The 19,758-nt window shown below is 53.7% G+C and overlaps 3 protein-coding genes across 7 annotated transcripts in view; all 3 read left to right on the forward strand.

The window, feature by feature from the left end:
* ATP6V0A1 (ATPase H+ transporting V0 subunit a1) overlaps positions 1–4,242 on the forward strand; it is a gene marked incomplete at its 5' end in the record, with an annotated part of 49,643 nt that extends 45,401 nt beyond the window's left edge. The window contains 1 exon segment of the mRNA NM_174754.2: positions 3,646–4,242. Coding sequence (NP_777179.1) covers positions 3,646–3,739 — 94 coding nt within the window. The 3' untranslated portion in view covers positions 3,740–4,242.
* Positions 4,243–5,192: 950 nt separating this feature from the next.
* Positions 5,193–8,937, forward strand: LOC107131525 (uncharacterized). Of its 4 annotated transcripts, XR_009491753.1 has the most exons (3): positions 5,193–6,048; positions 7,974–8,124; positions 8,523–8,937. XR_009491753.1 is itself a non-coding variant. In XM_015458856.3 (2 exons), the coding sequence occupies exons 1-2, from the start codon at positions 5,193–5,195 to the stop codon at positions 8,069–8,071; spliced, it is 954 nt and encodes a 317-aa protein (XP_015314342.1). In that variant the 3' UTR covers positions 8,072–8,937. The 4 variants fall into 4 exon arrangements, 3 of the variants coding, with proteins under 3 accessions (XP_015314342.1, XP_059734531.1, XP_059734530.1); XM_015458856.3 differs by having other exon boundaries at positions 7,974–8,937; XM_059878548.1 differs by lacking the exon at positions 7,974–8,124.
* Positions 8,938–12,219: 3,282 nt separating this feature from the next.
* NAGLU (N-acetyl-alpha-glucosaminidase) lies at positions 12,220–19,208 on the forward strand. Of its 2 annotated transcripts, NM_001102226.2 has the most exons (7): positions 12,228–12,644; positions 13,449–13,596; positions 14,826–14,972; positions 15,141–15,226; positions 16,342–16,598; positions 17,773–18,411; positions 18,634–19,208. In NM_001102226.2, exons 1-7 carry the CDS (start codon positions 12,262–12,264, stop codon positions 18,975–18,977), a joined length of 2,004 nt encoding a protein of 667 aa, NP_001095696.1. In that variant the 5' UTR covers positions 12,228–12,261; the 3' UTR covers positions 18,978–19,208. The 2 variants fall into 2 exon arrangements, with proteins under 2 accessions (XP_005220827.1, NP_001095696.1); XM_005220770.5 differs by having other exon boundaries at positions 12,220–12,644; positions 17,773–19,208.
* Positions 19,209–19,758: the final 550 nt, after the last annotated feature.

Consider the following 19,758-nt stretch of genomic DNA (forward strand, 5'->3'; position numbering starts at 1 on the left):
GAATGAAAGTCCTTATGAATGAGCCTGAGGAAGTAACAGGTGGCGAGTGAGCAGGCTTCAGAATCGGGTGACCCTAGTTTAAATTCCAGCTCTGCTGGCACTGGCTGGGCACCCCTGAGGACAGCCCTTGCCTCTCTGAACCTCACTTTCTCTCCTGTGAAAAGAGGATAATGTCCATGTGACAAGGTTGCTGCAGTTAAATAGGAAATAATGCACAGACCAAGTGACTGTCCTGGTGCCCTGGCGCATCAAACCTGAGGTCAAATGCAGATGGAGCTGCCCTGCGGAGAGGGCTGTGGCCCCTATAAGTGCTCTGCTTCAGTCTGTTAGAAGAGAGACCCAAGGGGAGGCACGTGAGACCACTTGAATGCCTCCCAGACGTAGTTTTCAAGGAATAGGCTCATCAAACACTGTATCATACTTGCAGGGTGGTGGTGGTTTGGTAGTGGAAATTTTGGATAGGAAAGAAAAAAAACAGCAGTGAAAATCCTTTGTGCAACTTTGAGAATCGCTTCCCTGGAGGCCTTTGTTTTCCCCTGCCACTAGGAAGGAGTGAATGAAGCTGGTACTCGTGCACCCCCTCCTGGCTGAGTGTGGACGTGCCCCGAGGATCTCCAGACTGCAGGCATTCTGAGTTACGACCATCCTGTGAGGGGTGGAAACAGCTGGGCCGGCTGAAAATGGCTGCAGGGACATTGCTGCAGTGTTTTCCTGGCTTCCAGCCTGGGCATCTTCATACCTGTCACTTTACCCCTAGTGTTCAGCTGGGCTTTCTTGAATCTGCTGCAAGGACTGCCCCATTACACAGGTTCTGGGTCTCTTTGGTGCGAACAGGAAGAAAACCATCTGACTTGATAACAAGGATAAACCTTGAGACTGAGGGTCATGTAGGGACATGAGGAGGTGAAGGACATGTGAAAACAGCAGGTGAATTCATGCACCCACGTGCTCATTCTGTCTCCTCCTGAGTTGCGTCTGTCTGTCTTTTCCCCCACCAACTGTGTGCAGCGTGGCCTTCGTGCCCGCCATAATTAATGAAAGGTCTTTTCTTCCTCAGAAAAGGCAAAGGCAGGGGTGCGATTTGTGGTTTGAACTGTGGACACCAGATCGATGTTAATAGAAAACTTGTTGCCCCATGACCTACCTTCACAGGAACCTCATCCCTTCCTGCCTAGCAGGTTCCACATGCACACTCAGACGGGGGGCTAAAGGGGCAGATTTGGGGGCCAGTTTGTAAGGAATACAGTGGCACCACAGCCAGACACCACGGTGGCTGAGGGAGTGGCTGCTCAGGAGAATGAACACCCCTGAAATGTAGTCCCCTGGGCTGACCTCACGGCCCCGCACAGGGGTCATCGGCTGGCTGTGTGCTGCAGGCCCAGCACTGCTCAGATCAGGACAGGACCATCTTTCTAAAACCGCCTCCCGTCGGCCGCACCCCAGCAGGGAAGGCCCAGGCTTTCTCCCTTCATTCACTCAGGAAAACAAGATTTCTGTCACGTAGCAGGGGTGCTCTCTCCAGGGACTCCCCGTCAGTCCTTCCGGGCCACTGGGTGGCCTTTGCCAGGTGTGGGAGCTGGCAGAGTGACACAGCCCCGCCCGACTGCCCGAGGCTCTCCTCGAAGCTGCAGAGTTGGAGATGCATTTTAGTGGCCTGGGGCGTGGTAAGGCCCTGGAGGCGTCCCAAGCAGAGCCGCCCCCACCCCCGCCCCCGAGAAGGAAGGACTGACAGGGCAGCCAGCAAGGTCCCGCCGCGCCCCGGCACAGAGAACTTCATGTCTGTACTTTTTCAGGAAGCACACAGTTCCTGGCTGGGGCCGGGGGGTGCGGGGGAGAGACCAGCAAGGAAACTGCTTCCCAGCTTTGTACTGGGAGGTTGGGGCAAGCACGGCCAAGAAGTGGGCCACACTGGCCTTGAAATACCCACAGTGTCCCCGTGGGCACCACCCTAAGTCCTTAAGTGGCAGCTAGTGGGCGAGGGGGACCGCCCATCCGCTCACACAGTAGAATGTGTGTGCCCCCCTCCCAGGCCTGGGTCCCCTGATACACATGAAGCAGGCAGGGTGATGGCAAGAGACCTCTGCCTCTGACCCATTGGGCCTGTGAACACATCTGCAGCTTCTCTGTTGAGCCAGTTTGGATCATAACTGTTTGTGTGATGAGTCAGCCAGAGGTCAGATACCTCACAGACCCCAAGGTGACTTGCCCACGGTCTGGCTGTACATGGTTGAATGACATGAAATGCTGTTGCCTGTGCACGCACAGCCTACCCAGCATGGAGGATTCATCCTCAGAGCCAGGAAAAGCCGAAACCTACCCCCACCCCCATGGCATTCCTCAGAGGAGCTGTCTGGAGCTGGACCCTCATCATGGGGATGTTGGGACATGGGGCTGAGACCTGCAACTGACTTCAGTTTGAAGCACCCCCTCCTGGATCCCGTGCTCTCTGAGGGGGCATGGCCGAGGCACTGACCGGACTCCTCCAGGGGTCAGGAGGCTCTGGGGACCTTGGCGCAGCCCCTGGAATGTGGGATCAGGGTGAAGGGCTGCCTTTTCTTGTGCTCACACAGAAAATCCAGTTCCCCAGGGCTGAGGGGCCTCTGGGGACCTCTTAGGACCACAGCAGACAGTCCCCTTCCCACCTCCTTTTCACTGATTTCCTGCTTTGTCTTGGAGGGAGAATACCCTGGCGGAAGGCTGAATGAGAGGCAGGAAGGTGGAGAGTGTCTTGGTGCCCACTGCCCACAGCCTGCCTCAGCTCCGCGCGGCTCACTGCTGCAGGGATCCAGGCCACCAGGGTCACACAGCATTGAGTGGAAACTATTCCTCAGGGCAGCTCTCCTTGGCTTTTTTATCCTCTGAATCATGCATTTTTCTGCCCATATTTGGTGGTGATTTGGTCGCTGGGCAGCCATCCAGGGCGAGCTTGCAGCCGGGCCCTGCTTCCAGGCGTGGACGCCTTCCTGCCCCCTCAGAGCTCGAAGGGCCCAGGGAGACCATCAGGGCTGGATGCTGAGCTGCCGGGGAAGGGAGCTAAAGCTGTTTTTCCTTTCAGTCCCCAAGAGAAGAATTCTTTCTCAGATGTTTTTGTAGTTGGAGAATATTTTTGCCATTGCTTTGAGAAGACTTCCTCTCCTAACTTCCCCCTTTCCTGGGAATTTCCTCCCCTAAATCGAAAGCCTCCACTGTTCACTCGCAACCCTTGCTTCTCCTTCCTCCCCTGAGAAGAGATAAAAACAAGCGAACAGTGGTCCCTGCCAGGGTTCCTCACACAAGCTCACACCACTCCATGTGGGACACTTCCGTTGGAGATCCACACCAGGCCCTGCCAGGAGCGGGTGTTGGGGGACTCTTCCCCATCACTGTTAGAGGCTCAGGCCAACTGAAGGTTTTCTGCACCCAGCTTTCTGCAGAGTTTGGCATATACACATTTTCTGCTGAGCAGGACAGAGCAGGAACAGACCAAATCAACACATTGGTGCGGTGCGCCCTTGCTGAGGGCAGGCCCTGGGCATCACGGGCTGGAAGCAGGCTGAAGTCTGGGCTTCATGGGCAGCGGGGGCTTGAGGAACTTGAGGTTGGGACATCTTTCTGTAGAGTCCCAAAGTTTTTGTGGAATGACACTCTCTTCTTCCCATTCTCCAGGGTGGAGTTCCAGAACAAGTTCTACAGCGGGACTGGCTTCAAGTTCCTGCCTTTCTCCTTTGAGCACATCCGGGAAGGGAAGTTTGATGACTGAGCGCCCAAGGGGCTGTGTGCCCGGCTGCCCTCTGCTCCCCGCCACGGTGGTTAGCTGTGCTCCGCTTGCCTGCTGGTTGTGATCCCTGGGTGTCAGGGCACCTGTGTCATCCCCATCCCCTACCCCCAGCCACCTGTGAGGCATTTAGCTCGATCCAGGTCCCCCAGCTCCCCCTGGTCCCCCGCCACCCGCAGCTTGGTGTGTGGTAGTGTAGTGGTATTCTAGAGAAGCTACGCCCTGACGGTCACTCACATCCACTCACCCTGGGCACCCAGCCTGCCCTCCCAGCCTCTGTCTCATTCTTTCTTTGCCCCCTGGTGGTGAACGCATTTGTGCATTTACACGAGAGCCAAGAGCACTTAGAGGGGGGGCCCTCCACCGTCCACACCCAGACTTTGAGCCCCTGCTCCTGCCATTCTCTTTCCTGGCTGGGGGTGGGGTCCTCTTTAACACTCCCCACTCTTAGATTAGCAGCAAGGGGTCCAGGGAGATGGTGTTTTTGTCCTCCACCCATTCGCTCTGATCTTCAGTGCTTGTCCATCAGGAATTCAGCTCAACCCAGCTGCGCCAGCAAGCGTGGCTTCTCCCTGGCAGCCCAGAGTGTCCGTAGATATCCCACACCACCTTCCTAAGCGCACCCTGAACTCACACCTTCCCCTCCTCCGTCCCAGATTCCCCTTTTAGCACCCAGCATAACCTGCACAGCTGGGAGAACCCAAGACAGAGGTCCTGACTGGCTCCCTTGGTTGGCTGAGTCTCAGGCCGTGCTTGGGCCCTGCCACAAGCACCCCTCTGCACAGAGGTTCCAGACTGATGCCCTTTCCTGGTGCAGATGGGAGACCTTGCCCACCCCCAATTATGAGTCTCAGAATTGTAGTCATCAAGGCGTTTCTGCCTGCTCTGCCCACCAGTGCCCCTCCCTACCTCCCTGACAACCCCACGTCCAGTGAGTGAGTCCTAGGCGGGAAGGTCGATGGCATTTACCATTTATTTGCTGGTTGGAGGCAGCTGGCAGGGCTGCCAGTGCATGTGGCTGAGAGCAGCATGGCCCTGAGCACTACCTCTCCTACCTCCCCCTCACCTTATCTCAAGTCTCCCCCACAGCAGGAGACGGATCTTGGGGCCTTTTAATCATGTGTTGGCATGGCAGCCCTGGGCGCTTTAGCTAAATTGATTCGCAGACCTTCAGTGATGGAGAGGACCCCCTAAATTGGTCAGCCCCACACACATACACTTGTCTAAGGGAGCTGCTTGGAGCTGCTCAGTGACTCCCCAGGCTGTCTGCCCCACCCCAGCTTCACCCTGCGCCAGCCAGTGTGACCTGACCCAGCCCGTGTGCAGAGCCCCTCCTGTCTGGCCCCTGTGGTTCACATGATGACCTTTGCTCTGTGGACAGAGGGGTTAGAAGCAGAGTTCTGTATCAGGAATCCTGCCAAGGTCCCTCTGTTCAGACATGCCTGTGCTGAATAAAGTGTGTTTGACTCGATCAGGGAGGCTGCCCGTCTGTGTGCCCATGGCTCCCGTGTCACTCAACCCTCTTGAGTCCACTAGTATCTTACCCCCTCCACTTCCCTTGGCCAGCATTGCTGCTTTTTCTGTGATCCAAGGCCACAGCTGCGGTGGCCCTGGCCAGGCAGTTTGTGAAATTCTCACCTTATCTCAAGTTTCCCAGGGGCCTTCCCACTCCCCCATCCCACCCTCCCTGAGCCAAGGCAGCTTTGCAGACACCACCCATGTAGGGGAGGGGCTTGGGGTCCCATCACCACCCCCTTTTCTGCACCACACACCCAAACAGCCCGGGGAGGAGGGGGAGCAGGGGCCTGGGTGTCTGCCCACCCTCCTCTCCGGAGCTCTGCTACGAGCATGCTCTCCAGGGCTCAACTGCCTGGCTATTTTTAGCCCTGATTGCCTTTGGCCTTGGTGTAGGTGGAACTCTGCTGGGGGGTTGGTTCCTCAGGGCAGCTGGAGAATTCGAGGTGCTGAGGCAGGCAGCCCAAGGGCCAACAGGCTGTCCCGGCTGGCGGGGTGGGCAGGGCGGGCGCCTTCTCCCTCCTCACAGCCATGTAAGGCGACCACATTCTTTCTCAGCCCGCCCTCTCCATTCCTGCCTTCTCAAACCTCTAGGGGATGGGCTGCCGAGGAATGTGAGCACCAGGTTGACAACTGCTGCTGCTCCAGGAGGGGCAGGAACACCCTGTTCATGCCATGCTCCTCAAACCATCTCGTCTCTGACAAGCCACCTGCCCTGGAACAGGCCTGGGCTCAACACCCAGCATCTGCTCCTCAGAAAGTTGAGAGGGACCATTCAGGTAAATGAGCTCTTTTAACCTCCACTCTGCTACTGACTCAAAGAGGGAGGCCTAGTGAGAATAGATACTTGGAGTTAATGGAATAGAACTGAGAGTTCAGAAACAGCCTAACAGGTATAGTCAGCTGGTTTTCCACACAGGGCCCAAGATAATTCAATGGATAAACAACAGTCCTTTCAACAGACGGTGTTGGTACAGCTGGGTGAATGTGAAAGTCGCTCAGTAGTGTCCGACTCTTTGCGACCCCATGGACTATACAGTCCATGGAATTCTCCAGGCCAGAATACTATCCACACATGACAAATTGGGACTGCGACTCACCGTATACAAAAATTAACTCAAAATGGATCATCGACCTAAATGTAAGTGAAATTTTAGAGGAGATCATAGGAGTACCTCTTCCTGACCCTGGGTTAGGCAGTGGTTTTTAGAAATGGCATTAGAAGCACAAATGACAAAAAGATAAAAGATAAGTTGGGTTTTAGCAAAAATTAAAAAACGTTAGTGCTTTGAAGGACAGGGTCAAGGCACCCCTCGTGGTGGGAGAAAGTATTTGCAAAGCATATCTCTAATAAAGGACTTTTATCTAGAATATATGTAGGACTTTCACAACTCAGTGATAGAGACAAAGACTCAATCTTTAAAAAAGGGCAAAGAATTTGAATACACATTTCTCCAAAGAAAATATGAGGCAAATAAGTCCATGAAGAGATACTTGACATCGTAAGTCATTAGGAAAATGCAAATCAAAATCTCGAGGAGACATCACACCACCTAAAAAGGTTATAATTTTTAAAAGACAATTACAAGTGTTGACAAGGTTGTGGAGAAACTGAAAGCCCCATCCCCTGCTGGTGGAAACATAAAATGGTACAGCTGCTTTGGAAAGCAGCCTGGCAGTTTCTCAAAATGTTAAAATGTAGGGTTAAGTTAGGACCTAGAAATTTGAGTTCTAGGTAGCTACTCAAGGCAAATGAAAAAATGTCTACACAGGCTTGTGTGCAAGCACTCACAGTGGCTTTATCCATAATAGCCCCAAATGGAAACGACCCAAATGTGTATTAGCTGATGAGTAGATAAACAAAAGGCAGTGTATCTATCCAGTGGATATTCTACAATAAAAAGGAACAACATTGATACATGCTACACGAATGGACCTCAGAGTCAGACATAAGGCCACATAATGTATGACTCCTTTTATGTGAAATGGCTAGAAAGGGCAAATCTACAGAGATGATGTAGATCTGTGGTTGCCCAGTACCCGTTGCTGGGTGGCACTGCAGGCAGGGTTTCTTTGGGGGGATGGTGATATTCAGATTAGATTATGGTGACGGTTGCACAACTGTGGGTATACTAAAAAAAAATGAGTTTAAACTGATAAACTTCCTGATAAGATCAATAAAGTGGGGCTAGGAAGGGGGAACTAGGACTTCCCCAGGAAGAAATGCCTCCCAAAAGATCTGGGTCAGTGGGTCATTAGCTAAGGATTTAGGATCTAGTGGCCTTGAGGTGACCCCAGCCCAGCCAGCTAAAGATGGGACCAAATAGAACTGAGTGCTGAGAGAGGGAATCCCCAGGAGCCCTGGGGTGGGGTGGGGAACGGTGGCTGTGGCTCTTTCTGTTGCTCTTTCTGTTGCTCTCTTGTCTCTCTTGGTCCCTTGGTTTATGGGGTCTGAGTCCTAACAATTGGACCCCAGGGAATTCCCATTGCTCCTGTTTTTAAGTCTAGACCTTTACCCTGATTCCCCTTTTTGTGGAATCCCTGGACCCCAGACATCTGCTGAGTGAGTCTGTGCCCCCATCAGTGAATGTCCTCTTGAGGTCCTAGAACAGTGTGGAGAGGGTGGCTTTGGGCTCAGTGTTATAAAGATAGGGGACAGTTCCATCACCATCTTCAGGACCCGTCTCTTCTTCCTGTCCCTCAGTGAAGACCAGGGCAGGATGGCACCTCTTTCTGCCCAGGAGCGTGGTGTGGAAAGAGCATTGGAGCTCCCCTCTCCAGCCTTCCAAAGGCAAGGCCTAGGCATGGGCTGCTCCCTGGTGGCCAGACAGGGAAGGACTCATTCCTCTTTATAGGTAAGGCAGGTGGGATCCTAGGGGGGTTGTCACAGGTAGGGAACTGAATTGGCAGGGCAGAGGGCCAAGCGATCTGAAGGGTGCACAGGCAGAGGGCAGGCTGGCAGGAACGAAAGAGAGAAGATAGGAGTGGAGAGCGTGGACAATTTGTTTCACACACAGTAAATGAAAAAGCAATGAAATGTGTCATATGGTAAAGGGATCAAACCGTACAGTTCAGTTCAGTCGCTCAGTCGTGTCCAACTCTTTGTGACCCCATGAATTGCAGCACGCCAGGCCTCCCTGTCCATCACCAACTCCTAGAGTTCACTCAAACTCACGTCCATCAAGTCGCTGATGCCATCCAACCATCTCATCTTCTGTTGTCCCCTTCTTCTCCCACCTTCAATCTTTCCCAGCATCAGGGTCTTTTCCAATGAGTCGGTTCTTCACAGCAGGTGGCCAAAGTATTGGAGCTTCAGCATCAGCCCTTCCAATGAATATTCATGACTGATTTCCTTTAGGATGGACTGCTTGGATCTCCTTGCAGTTGAAGGGACTCTCAAGAGTCTTCTCCAGCACCACAGTTCAAAAGCATCAATTCTTCACTCAGCTTTCTTTATAGTCTAACTCTCATATCCATACATGACTCCTGGAAAAACCATAGCTTTGAATAGACGGACCTTTGTTGGCAAAGTAATGTCTCTGCTTTTTAATATGCTGCCTAGGTTGGTCATAACTTTTCTTCCAAGGAGCAAGCATCTTTTAATTTCATGGCTGCAATCACTACCTGAAGTGATTTCGGAGCCCCCCAAAATAAAGTCTGTCACTGTTTCCATTGTTTCCCCAATAGTATAAGCCCTCCTGGAGGAGGTCGCCATTAACCCCACCATAGAACCGCCAGAACTTAAACAGGACGGGAAAACAGACTCTTGGAGGGCACAAACAGAACCTTGTGCACCAGGACCCAGGAGAAAGGAGACTGCAGGCTTCTCATTGCGGTGGCTTCTCAAACCGTACAAAAGGGCCTAATGTAAAAGTAAGTCTTCCAGGCTTCCCTGGTGGTCCAGTGGTTATGAATCCACCTGCTAATGCAGGGCACATGGCTTCCACATGCCTCGGGGCAACTAAGCCTTTGCACCACGGGCACTGAGCCCGAACTCCAGAGCTCATGCTCTGCCACAAGAGAAGCCATTGCAATGAGAAGCCTGCACACCACAACTAGAAAACAGTCCCTGCTTGCCACAACTACAGAAAGCCCCACGCACCACGAAGGCCCAGCACAGCCAAAAATAAAGTTGTCCACCCCGTTACCCTAGGCAAGGTTAGCACTTTTTACACAGCATTAAAAAAAAAAGATGGGATGCACTATATCCAGTGATTTGACCTATTTAAAATACATATATATATACTTTGCAGAACATTCCAAATCAGCACCAATACATCTTCCTCACTTTTTAAAAAAGCAAATGCTTGATATTTCATCCTATCAATGCACCCTAATTTCTTCAGCCAGCCCTCTACTGTCCTCAAAGAGTTCCCAGCTTGGTGGGGAAGAAAGACAGTGTGACGCACTGGACTAGTCGGTGAGGCCCCCGCCACACATCCCATGAGCTCAGGCTGCGAATGTGCTACCAACCCCCGGGATGGGGTCCCCAACCTGCTGTCCCTGCCAGCAACCATCTGCCATTCTGCATGAAGGCCCCACAGAGAGGTAACCTGAGCCTGACGGTGCACCTGCAGCTCAGTTCCCCCAAGCAGCGCATTCCCTGAGACCCAGATTACTGGCAAAACAGGTCCTTGGAGGAGGAGAGTCTGCTGAATCTCACCTGGAGCAAGAGGTGTTTGGAGCGGGTGTTGGAGTGGAGAAGGGCCTGGGGGACTACAAGCTATAGCTCCACAAGGGCCCATCTCTCTGGGCAGGTCGAGGAGCTCCTTTCCAGAAAAAGCTGAAAAGCCTCTGATTGATACTAGGAACTGAGTGGAATGGAACAGGGCCGCACCTCCTGCACTTGCTGCCCACTGAGCCAGGAACAAGGCCGTGGGCACCATAGCTTGAGTCCGAACCTGCGGGCAGGGGGCGGAGTAAGCTCAGTGGCTTCCCACATTCCCTCTGGATGTCCTGAGTTGGCAACCCTCCTCTGACCCCTTTCCTGTCTCTAAGCAGCTGCACTCAGGCCTGACAATCTGGTAAAAGCTGCACCTGCCTCCAAAAGGGCTCAGAATCCTTTTAGAAAGTGCAGTCTTTCCAAAGGGCCCACCACTCCTGGCCACCACACAGCCCTACTCAACCCCTTGCTGCCGGTAAGCAGCATGAAATGTTGCATCTCTCAGGGGATGGTGGCAAGAACACTCATCTGAGACTTAAGACTTTCTGGTTCTAGTCCTAGTCCTGCTGTCCTACTTGTCATTGATCTTCTCAAAGTTACTTCCTTTCTCTGGCCCTCAGTTTCCCAGTATGTAAAATGAAGATAATCCCCGTCCTGGAGAAGGAAACCCTCTGACACTGTTGGTGGGAATGTAAATTGGTGCAGCCACTGTGGAGAACTGTATGGAAGTTCCTTAAAAAACTAAAAGTTGACCTACCATGTGACCCTGCCATCCCACTCCTGGGCATATGTCCAGAGAAAACATGGTCCAAAAAGATACATGCACCCCAGTGATCATTGCAGCACTGTTTGCAACAGCCAAGACACGGAAGCAGCCTAATGTCCATTGACAGGAATGGATAAAGATGATGTTGTACATATACACAGTGGAATAACAGTCATTAAAAAGGAAATAATGCCACTTGTAACAACATGCATGGACCTAGAGATTGTCATACTGAGTGAAGTGAGTCAGAGAAGGAGAAATATCATATGACATCCCTTATATGCAGAATCTAAAAAAAATTATACAAATGAACTTATTTACAAAACAGAAAGAGTCACAGAGAACAAAATTATGGTTGCCAGGGAGGAAGGATGGGGGGACAGATTAGTTAGGGAGTTTGGGATGGACATGTACACACTGCCATATTTAAAATGAATAACCAATAAGGACCTACTGTATAGCACAGGGAACTCTGCTCAATGTTATGTGGCAGGCTGGAAGGGAGGGGAGTTTGGGGGAAAATGGATACATGTATATGTATGACTGAGTCCCTTGCTGTGTGCCTAAAACTATCACAGCATTGTTAACTGGCCATACTCCAGTATAAAATGAGAAGTTAAAAAAAAAAAGATAACGCTCGTCCTGTTCAGCAGCTGCTACCACTTAGGGATCACATGAGAGCCCTTGACACATCCACTAGACCCTGCTCCTTGGTCAGCCCAGGCTCACATGACACATCTGTCCTCCGACTTCCTGACCTTTTAGTTCCTCAAACCTGCTCAGCTCTTTCCTTACCCTTCCTGGGTATTCATATGTGTATTTTTTTCTTCGAGGAATGGTCTTCCCCTTCGTCTTCTCCTAGTCAATCCCAATTTAATTCAGATTAAATGTCACATCCCTTTGGAAGCCTTTGGCTGGGTACCCTGCACAGCATCACAACTACACTGGACCCTTGAACAACACCCATTTGAACTGCACAGGTCCACTTACACAGGAATGTTTTCCCATAAATACGAGTTACTGTACTATATGATCTGCGGGTGTAGTACCCTGGATACAGGAGGGCTGACTGTAAAGTTATATCTCAACTGCCAGTGGGGTCAGCACTCCTAACGCGCACAGTTCAAGGGTCAATTGTATAATATTCATCTTTGTTTATATAAGTACTTGGTTTGTAGGTCTCAGGAGAGGGGTGGTAGTGCCTGGTACAAAATCAATGTCAAATATTTATCAAATGGTAGGATGGATGGAAGAAGTGATTTGTACGTGAAAGCACATTATACCCAAGGGCGCTTGTGAAAGGCTGCGAGTCACATCCCATCCTGGACTTTTGAAATCACTAGAGTCACGCGCTCTTGGACCGAGTGTGGTCGGAAAATACCCACAAGAAGCTGGTGCGGGGCCCCGAAGCTGGGTTTCCCGGTCGCCGGCGGGTTTTACCTTCAGTTCCACGTGACCTGAGGCCCGCAGCTGATTGGGCGCGGCCGGGCCGGCCCTGGTCCCTGGTCCCCGGTCCCCATTGGTTCCCCACGGGGCCACAGCCGGGCTGAGGACCGCTGGACCATGGAGGCCATGGGGGTGGCCGCGGCTCTGGGGCTCCTGCTCCTCACGGCGGGAGGTTCGACCGGGGACGAGGCCCGAGAGGCGGCCGCCGTGCGGGAGCTGCTAGTCCGGCTTCTGGGGCCCGGGCCAGCGGCCGCCTTCTCCGTGTCGGTGGAGCGCTCCCTGGCGACCGAGTCCGGCCTGGACACCTACCGCTTGAGCGGCGGCGGTGCCGGGACACGGGTGCAGGTGCTCGGCTCCACGGGCGTGGCCGCCGCCGCGGGGCTCCACCGATACCTGCGCGACTTCTGCGGCTGCCACGTGGCCTGGTCGGGCTCTCAGCTGCGCTTACCGCAGCCCCTGCCCGCTGTGCCGGAGGAGCTGACCGAGGCCACACCCAACAGGTACCGCGACCGGACCCCGCCGGTCGGCTCCCCTACAGCTCCCGCTGCCCCCGTTCCCGCCCCCTCCCCCCGCCAGGGGCGCCCCCTCGGGCCGAAGTCCCCGCCCCGCCCCAGTGCCCGGCTGCTAGCAAGCACTGGCTTCAGACTCCAGCTCTGATTCTATCCTTGAGTAAATCACTTGGCCTCTCTGAGCCTCAGCGGGAAACAACGGAAAAGTGGAAACAATGACCTCTACCATGCAGTGGTGCCTTTCTTATTGTGATGATTTGCACGGTGCGGGGTGTAGAATTTGTGGTGCACGATCGGTGAGCAGTAAATGCTGTTCCGTTCCTACCCCACCCTCTCTTCGAAGATGCTCCCTGAGGAGTGACACCCAGCCTGGCACAGGCCTCTGCTCGAGCGCTTGCCCCACTGTCCTGAGATGATGGGTTCACACAGCTGTCTCCCCATTAGACTTTGGGGAAAGGGATCCCCCTTACAGGGCAGGGGCACACTGTACCCAGAGTAGGAATGAAAATGGAATGTGCCCTCTCAGATATCTGGGAGGCTAGAGAGCTGAGTGCTGGGGATAGGTGGGTGGACACTTCGGAAGTTCAAGCCTCAGAGTGTCTGCTGCATCTGGGTTGGATCCCGGAGTGAAGCAGTAGTCTAAAGGCCACACCCGGAGTCATTCCTCTCTGGGCTCCATCTGGGGTGGCAGGGCAAGCTGCTCCCCCAGGTCTTCCCCCGATTGTGTACCCTTAGGGCTGAGAGACCTCCTCTTTGCCCCTAGGGCCGTGCCCCAGCTCCTGCCCCTGCCTGCAGGTACCGCTATTACCAGAATGTGTGCACACAAAGCTACTCCTTCCTGTGGTGGGACTGGGCCCGCTGGGAGCAGGAGATCGACTGGATGGCGCTGAATGGAATCAACCTGGCGCTGGCCTGGAGCGGCCAGGAGGCCATCTGGCAGCGGGTGGGTGCCAACCACACCCCAGGTGTCCTGCCTGCCCCACATCAGCTCAGTATCTGGCACAGAGACTAGGGCTCCAGAAGTGTTGGTAGCAGGAGTGATGGCTCCAGCCTCCCAGCTTCCATGGTTGAGACACACTCATGGGAGGACTTCCCCAGGGCTGGACCCCAGCACCCCCAGTAAACATTAAGAAGCCAGGTTTCCCTGTCTCCCCACCCCACCTGGGTCAGTCAGCTGCTTCTCTGGATTCTGTTTCATTAGCAGCTATTGCTCTGCCTTGTCCTCTTCCTCTCCATCCTTCTTCATGGCGCCAGTTCAGGCTCTCAGTCTCCTCTCCTTGGTCGCCTGCCCACCACAGCCTCTGAAGAGCATCAACCAAAAAATAATGCAAGAGGCTGCATATAAGAAGAGTTTATTTGGGAGACTTTACTAATTGCCATTTGGGAAACACAGGCTCAGATACCTGAAAGAGTGCTCTGAGAAAGAGAAGTAGGGGCTTTGTTTTTGGAAGCCATGAGACTGTTAGAAGTTCCCTGATGGGAATTGTGACTGGCAGACATTGATTGCAAGTTATTTTAGGGTAAAGGCCTGATAAGTATCTTGAGTTTCTAGGAGGCCTTTTGGATGACTTGATCAGATTAAAAAGTCAGATTCCATTCTGGCTGAGACATGCATAAATTACACTTCTTTAGTGACCTCCTGGTCATTAGCACTTAGAGAGCTCTCTTAAGAAATATTTTCCTTTCAAAACAAGACTCCTGGCTCTCAGAGTTGTACCAGAGTGTCATTTCTGAAATGTGAATCTAGGGGAGACCTTCAACTTTGAGCACACCCAGGAGTTCCCTGTTACCATCAGGCTCTGCCCAGCCTGGGAGCTTCCATGGCTGAGCCCTGAGAGCTCTGGCTGCACCTGGGGCTGCTTAAGCTCCTTGCAGAGCTGCCCTCACCCATCATGCTAGGCTGCTTGCTCCATGAAGCCTTCTAAGCCCCTTCCCCATTTGAGGGAGAACCCCTCTGTGCCTCACCCCACCTATGCACCAAGAGTGACATTCGCAAACTCACCTGCTAACTGATCTATTTCTTCTGGACTGTGGGCTCCTTGCAGGCAGGGATCAGAGCTTGTCTTAGGAACTCTAGGGCACAGAGAAGAGAGGGATGTGTGTTTGTTGAGTGAATGAATCAGTGAATAGAGATGAGTGATTTATATGTGTGGGGCTTGCCTTCCTCCTCAGGTGTATCTGGCCTTGGGTCTGACCCAGGCAGAGATTGACGAATACTTCACTGGTCCTGCCTTCCTGGCCTGGGGGCGCATGGGCAACTTGCACACCTGGAGTGGCCCCCTGCCCCCATCCTGGCACCTCAAGCAGCTTTACCTGCAGGTAAAAGGATGGAGAATGGAAGGGGCAGAACTGATGCTGGATAGTCACAGGTCTGGGGTGGGAGTAGGGGGACTCTGTGTGCCTTGGGAGAGAGGAGACCTCCCCCTGGCGGGGCGGGGTGGGGGGTGCGGCGGGCATGCTCACCACCACCCCTTCTGTTCCTCCCAGCATCGAATCCTTGACCGGATGCGCTCGTTTGGTATGATCCCTGTGCTGCCGGCGTTTGCAGGGCATGTCCCCAAGGCTCTCACCAGGTGATGTACCCCACCCCCACCCCCTCCCCATTCAGCTCAGAGAGAGAATATATGTTCCCCTGCGAGACACTATTTGAAGAAAAACTCAAGCTCTGGATGTAGGCCTGGGCTTGATTCCTAGTTCTGTTACTGACTAGCCATGTGACCTTGACTGCTCTGGGCCTCAGTTTCCTCACTTGTAAAATATATGTATGGCTTGGCACAGAGTCTTAGCAAATGGCAGCTCTTAGTGATGGTAGGGGTGCTCCTCTGCTCCTCTGTGCTATACACATCCTCAACTGTGGCTGGTCAATTTCTTCAAGGCCCAACTGAGACCTCCTCTCCTTCAGGAAGCCTTGCCAGGGGCCCCCAGCATCAGTTATCACCTTCCTTGGGCCTATAAGTGCCTGGTTCCCACTGCCCTCAGCGCTCAGCACATGCTGCTGGCCCCACTGGCCACTCCTTGGCCTTCTCAGCTCGGCGGCAAGAAACTCATTCGTACATTTAGCCGACGTTTGTCAGACTGTCTGGGGCTGCCAGAGCAGGCCCTGGGCTGGGGGCTGGGGATGCAGCCACGAAGGTGCACAGAGACCCTGCTCCTGGTGGGAGACACGTTGCCAGGGGGATACAACCCAGTGATAAGGAATGGATGTGGCCCAATTCTCCATCAAGGTCACTTCTGCTTGGGGAAGAGAGGAGCAGCAAGGGCTCAGCGCAGAGGTGGTATCATTTATTTAAGCCATAGGGAAGGGCTTCTTCTTGTTCCGTCACTCAGTCCTGTGAGTGCACCCTGTGGACTGCAGAAGGCCAGACTTCCCTTCCCTGGCGTTCACTATCTCCTGGAGTTTGCTTAAACTCATGTCCATTGGTTGGTGATGCCATCCAACCATCTCATCCTCTGTGGGAGGAGGAGAGACAGCCAAAGCTTTCCAGACGGGACACGAAAAGGATGTCAAGGAGTAACCAGATGCATCAGCAGGGAGAGGGGAAGCGAGAGCTCCAGGCCCAGGGCACAGCATGGGCAAAGGCCCAGAGGCTTGAGGGCTCCCAGAACGGCAGGTGTCAGTGAGGCTAGAGGAAAGGACTGCGTCGGCCTCCGGTAAATGTCTGAACTGTCACCCCCTCCCCCGCACTAGGGTGTTCCCTCAGGTCAATGTCACCCAGATGGGCAACTGGGGCCATTTCAACTGCTCCTACTCCTGCTCCTTCCTCCTGGCTCCCGAAGATCCTCTCTTCCCCCTCGTGGGGAGCCTCTTCCTGCGGGAGCTGACCAAAGAGTTTGGCACGGACCACATCTACGGGGCTGACACTTTCAACGAGATGCAGCCCCCGTCCTCGGAGCCCTCTTACCTGGCTGCAGCCACCGCTGCTGTCTACCAGGCCATGACCGCAGGTACGGTGCCAGTGGGAGGTGAGAAAGGGAAGTCCCCTGGGCCCTCGAGATGGAGGTGGCAGAGGTCAGGGGGTTGGGAGGAGGGATGGGGAATTGTAACACCTCACTGTGACACACAGCACTTTACCATTTCCCAAGCACTTGTACACAAACATCATCTCATTTAGTCACGCTGTGATTGAGAGGTGAGCCCTGGAGCGGACACCCTGCTCCCTCACCGGCCCTGCCACTTCCTGCCTGCGAGACTTGCAGCAGCTCCCCGCCCTCCCAGTACCTCAGCTGCTTCATCTACAAAAGGGGCTCGCTCATAAATAGACTGATGCCCGGCCCAGAGTAAAGTGTCATTAAGTGCTGACTATTGAAAATATTCTATTTGGTCTCTACCTCCATGCTGAGGGCTTCTCAGGTGGCGCTAGTGGTAAAGATCCTGCCTGCCAATGCAGGAGACACAAGAGATAACAGGTTCAATCCCTGGGTTGGGAAGATCCCCTGGAGGAAGGTGTGCATATCCTCTCCAGTATTCTTGCCTGGAGAATTCCATGGACAGAGGAGCCTGGAGGGCTACAGTCCACAGGGTTGCCAAGAGTTGGACATGAATAAGTGGCTTAACACACGCACACATGTGTATGCTGGTAGGCTAGAGGTTAGAGATGTGCCCCCAATCAATAAGGTGCCCTTCCTGGTACACAGATAGGAACACAGCACTCCTCCCAGCCACTAACAAGGGAGGGCAGGAGAAGGGCCAGGTCAGGGATGGCTTGGGGAGGCCTCTGTGTCAGCTGGGAAGGGGCAGATTGGGGTGAATTGGCTCAGGCTTCCTTGAGCAGCGGTGCTCCAAGTGTGGTCTGGGACCAGCAGCGTCACCCCAGGGCCTGTTGGATTGCAGGTTCTCAGCCTCCCCCATCTCCTGAATCAGAATGAGGGGGGCTGGGGCCCAGGCCTCTGGGTAATTCTGATGCTCCCTGAAGCTTTGCAGTACTCAACTGGTAGTCCCAGGGGAAGGGTATGTGTGATGAAATGTCCTGATAATGCGGGTGGGGAGATGATTTACAGGGACATGATGGAGTGTGATAGAGTCATTTAACTTCTCTGGACCTCTGTTTCTTCATCTGTAAAGTGGGGTGAATACTCCCTGCCCCCCCCCCATCACCCTCCTGTCCTCTGCCTCCCACAGTGGACCCTGATGCTGTGTGGCTGCTCCAAGGCTGGCTCTTCCAGCACCAGCCTGAGTTCTGGGGGCCTGCCCAGGTGGCGGCTGTGCTGGGTGCCGTGCCCCGTGGCCGCCTCCTCGTTCTGGACCTGTTCGCTGAGAGCCAGCCCGTGTATGTCCGCACAGCCTCCTTCCAGGGCCAGCCCTTCATCTGGTGCATGCTGCATAACTTCGGGGGCAACCATGGCCTGTTCGGGGCCCTGGAGTCTGTGAACCAAGGCCCCACAACTGCCCGCCACTTCCCTAACTCCACCATGGTAGGCACGGGCATGGCCCCCGAGGGCATCGGCCAGAACGAGGTGGTCTACGCCCTCATGGCCGAGCTGGGCTGGCAGAAGGACCCAGTGGCCGATTTGGGGGCCTGGGTGACCAGCTTTGCAGCCCGGCGGTATGGGGTTTCCCATGGGGATGCAGAGGCAGCGTGGCGGCTGCTGCTAAGAAGTGTCTACAACTGCTCAGGCGAGGAGTGCCGGGGACACAATCACAGCCCACTGGTCAGGCGACCATCCCTACAGATGGTCACCACTGTCTGGTACAACCGATCAGATGTATTTGAAGCCTGGCGGCTGCTGCTGACAGCCACCTCCACCCTGGCCAGCAGCCCAGCCTTCCGCTATGACCTGGTAGACGTGACCCGCCAGGCAGTCCAGGAGCTGGTCAGCTTGTACTACGAAGAGATGAGGACCGCCTATCTGAAGAAGGAGCTGGTTCCCCTGACGAGGGCAGGAGGCATCCTGGCCTATGAGCTCCTGCCTGCCCTTGACCAGGTGCTGGCCAGTGACTGCCACTTCCTGCTGGGCAGCTGGCTGGAGCAGGCCCGACAGGCAGCAGTCAGTGAGACTGAGGCCCATTTCTATGAGCAGAACAGCCGCTACCAGCTGACCCTGTGGGGGCCAGAGGGCAACATCCTAGACTACGCCAACAAGCAGCTGGCAGGACTGGTGGCTGACTACTACGCCCCCCGCTGGCGGCTCTTCACAGAGACGCTGGTGGAGAGCCTGGTCCAGGGTGTCCCCTTCCAGCAGCACCAGTTTGACAGGAACGCCTTCCAACTCGAACAGACCTTTGTCCTTGGCACAAGGAGATATCCTAGTCAGCCTGAAGGAGACACAGTGGACCTGGTCAAGAAGCTCTTCCTCAAATATTACCCCCGGGCTGTCTCCTTCTGACAATTAACCACTCTCAAGCCACCTTCTCCCCAGACTCCAAACCTGAGCAGGTTTCCAGGGCCTGGGGCTGGGCAGGTGTCACAGGAGCACCGCAGGCCTGAGTGAAGGAACTCACTGACCCATGGGGTCAGGCGCGGACTATCTGGAGGGGCTGAGCTGCCTTCCCCCACATCCCAAATTCGGGATCAAAGTACTGTTTTAATACAACTTAATAAACTGGTAAATCACCTAGATGGGTGTGTCAGAATGTCAGTGCTGGACTTCTTGCGGTCCAGTGGTTAAGACTCCTTGTGCAGGTTCCATCCCTGGTCAGGGAACTAAGATCCCACATGCCATGTGGCACAGCAAAAACAGAAAAAGAATGTCAATGTCATGATGCCGGCGAGGACTCGGGTCTGTAGCCTGGGCGCTGGTGAGGTCAGGTCTCCCTGCCCGCTTGCCTTGGCTTCCTCAGTGTTTTGTTTTATTAGTTTTATTGGTCATACATCCAGAATTGATTATATAAATCTTTCAAAATAATGAAATATTACAAGGATAGAATACAGTTCAGCTTTAATTGACAAATACTTGACACGGAAACCATTTTTACAAATACTTGTTTTTCTTATAAGAATACTTCAGAAAACAAGCCTCTATATCGCTTACAGCAAATTTTATGGAACTTTTTTCCCCTTTAACCGTCATTTCAGATTTCCTATCACAGAACATCTGACAGACCATAAACCAAATTATAATCAGCTGCTGCTGCTTTGTCTAGTCTTTCCTGATCTGAAAGAATTCA

Source organism: Bos taurus, chromosome 19 (genome assembly GCF_002263795.3).
Source record: "Bos taurus isolate L1 Dominette 01449 registration number 42190680 breed Hereford chromosome 19, ARS-UCD2.0, whole genome shotgun sequence".
In the NCBI taxonomy this organism is placed as follows: domain Eukaryota; kingdom Metazoa; phylum Chordata; class Mammalia; order Artiodactyla; family Bovidae; genus Bos; species Bos taurus.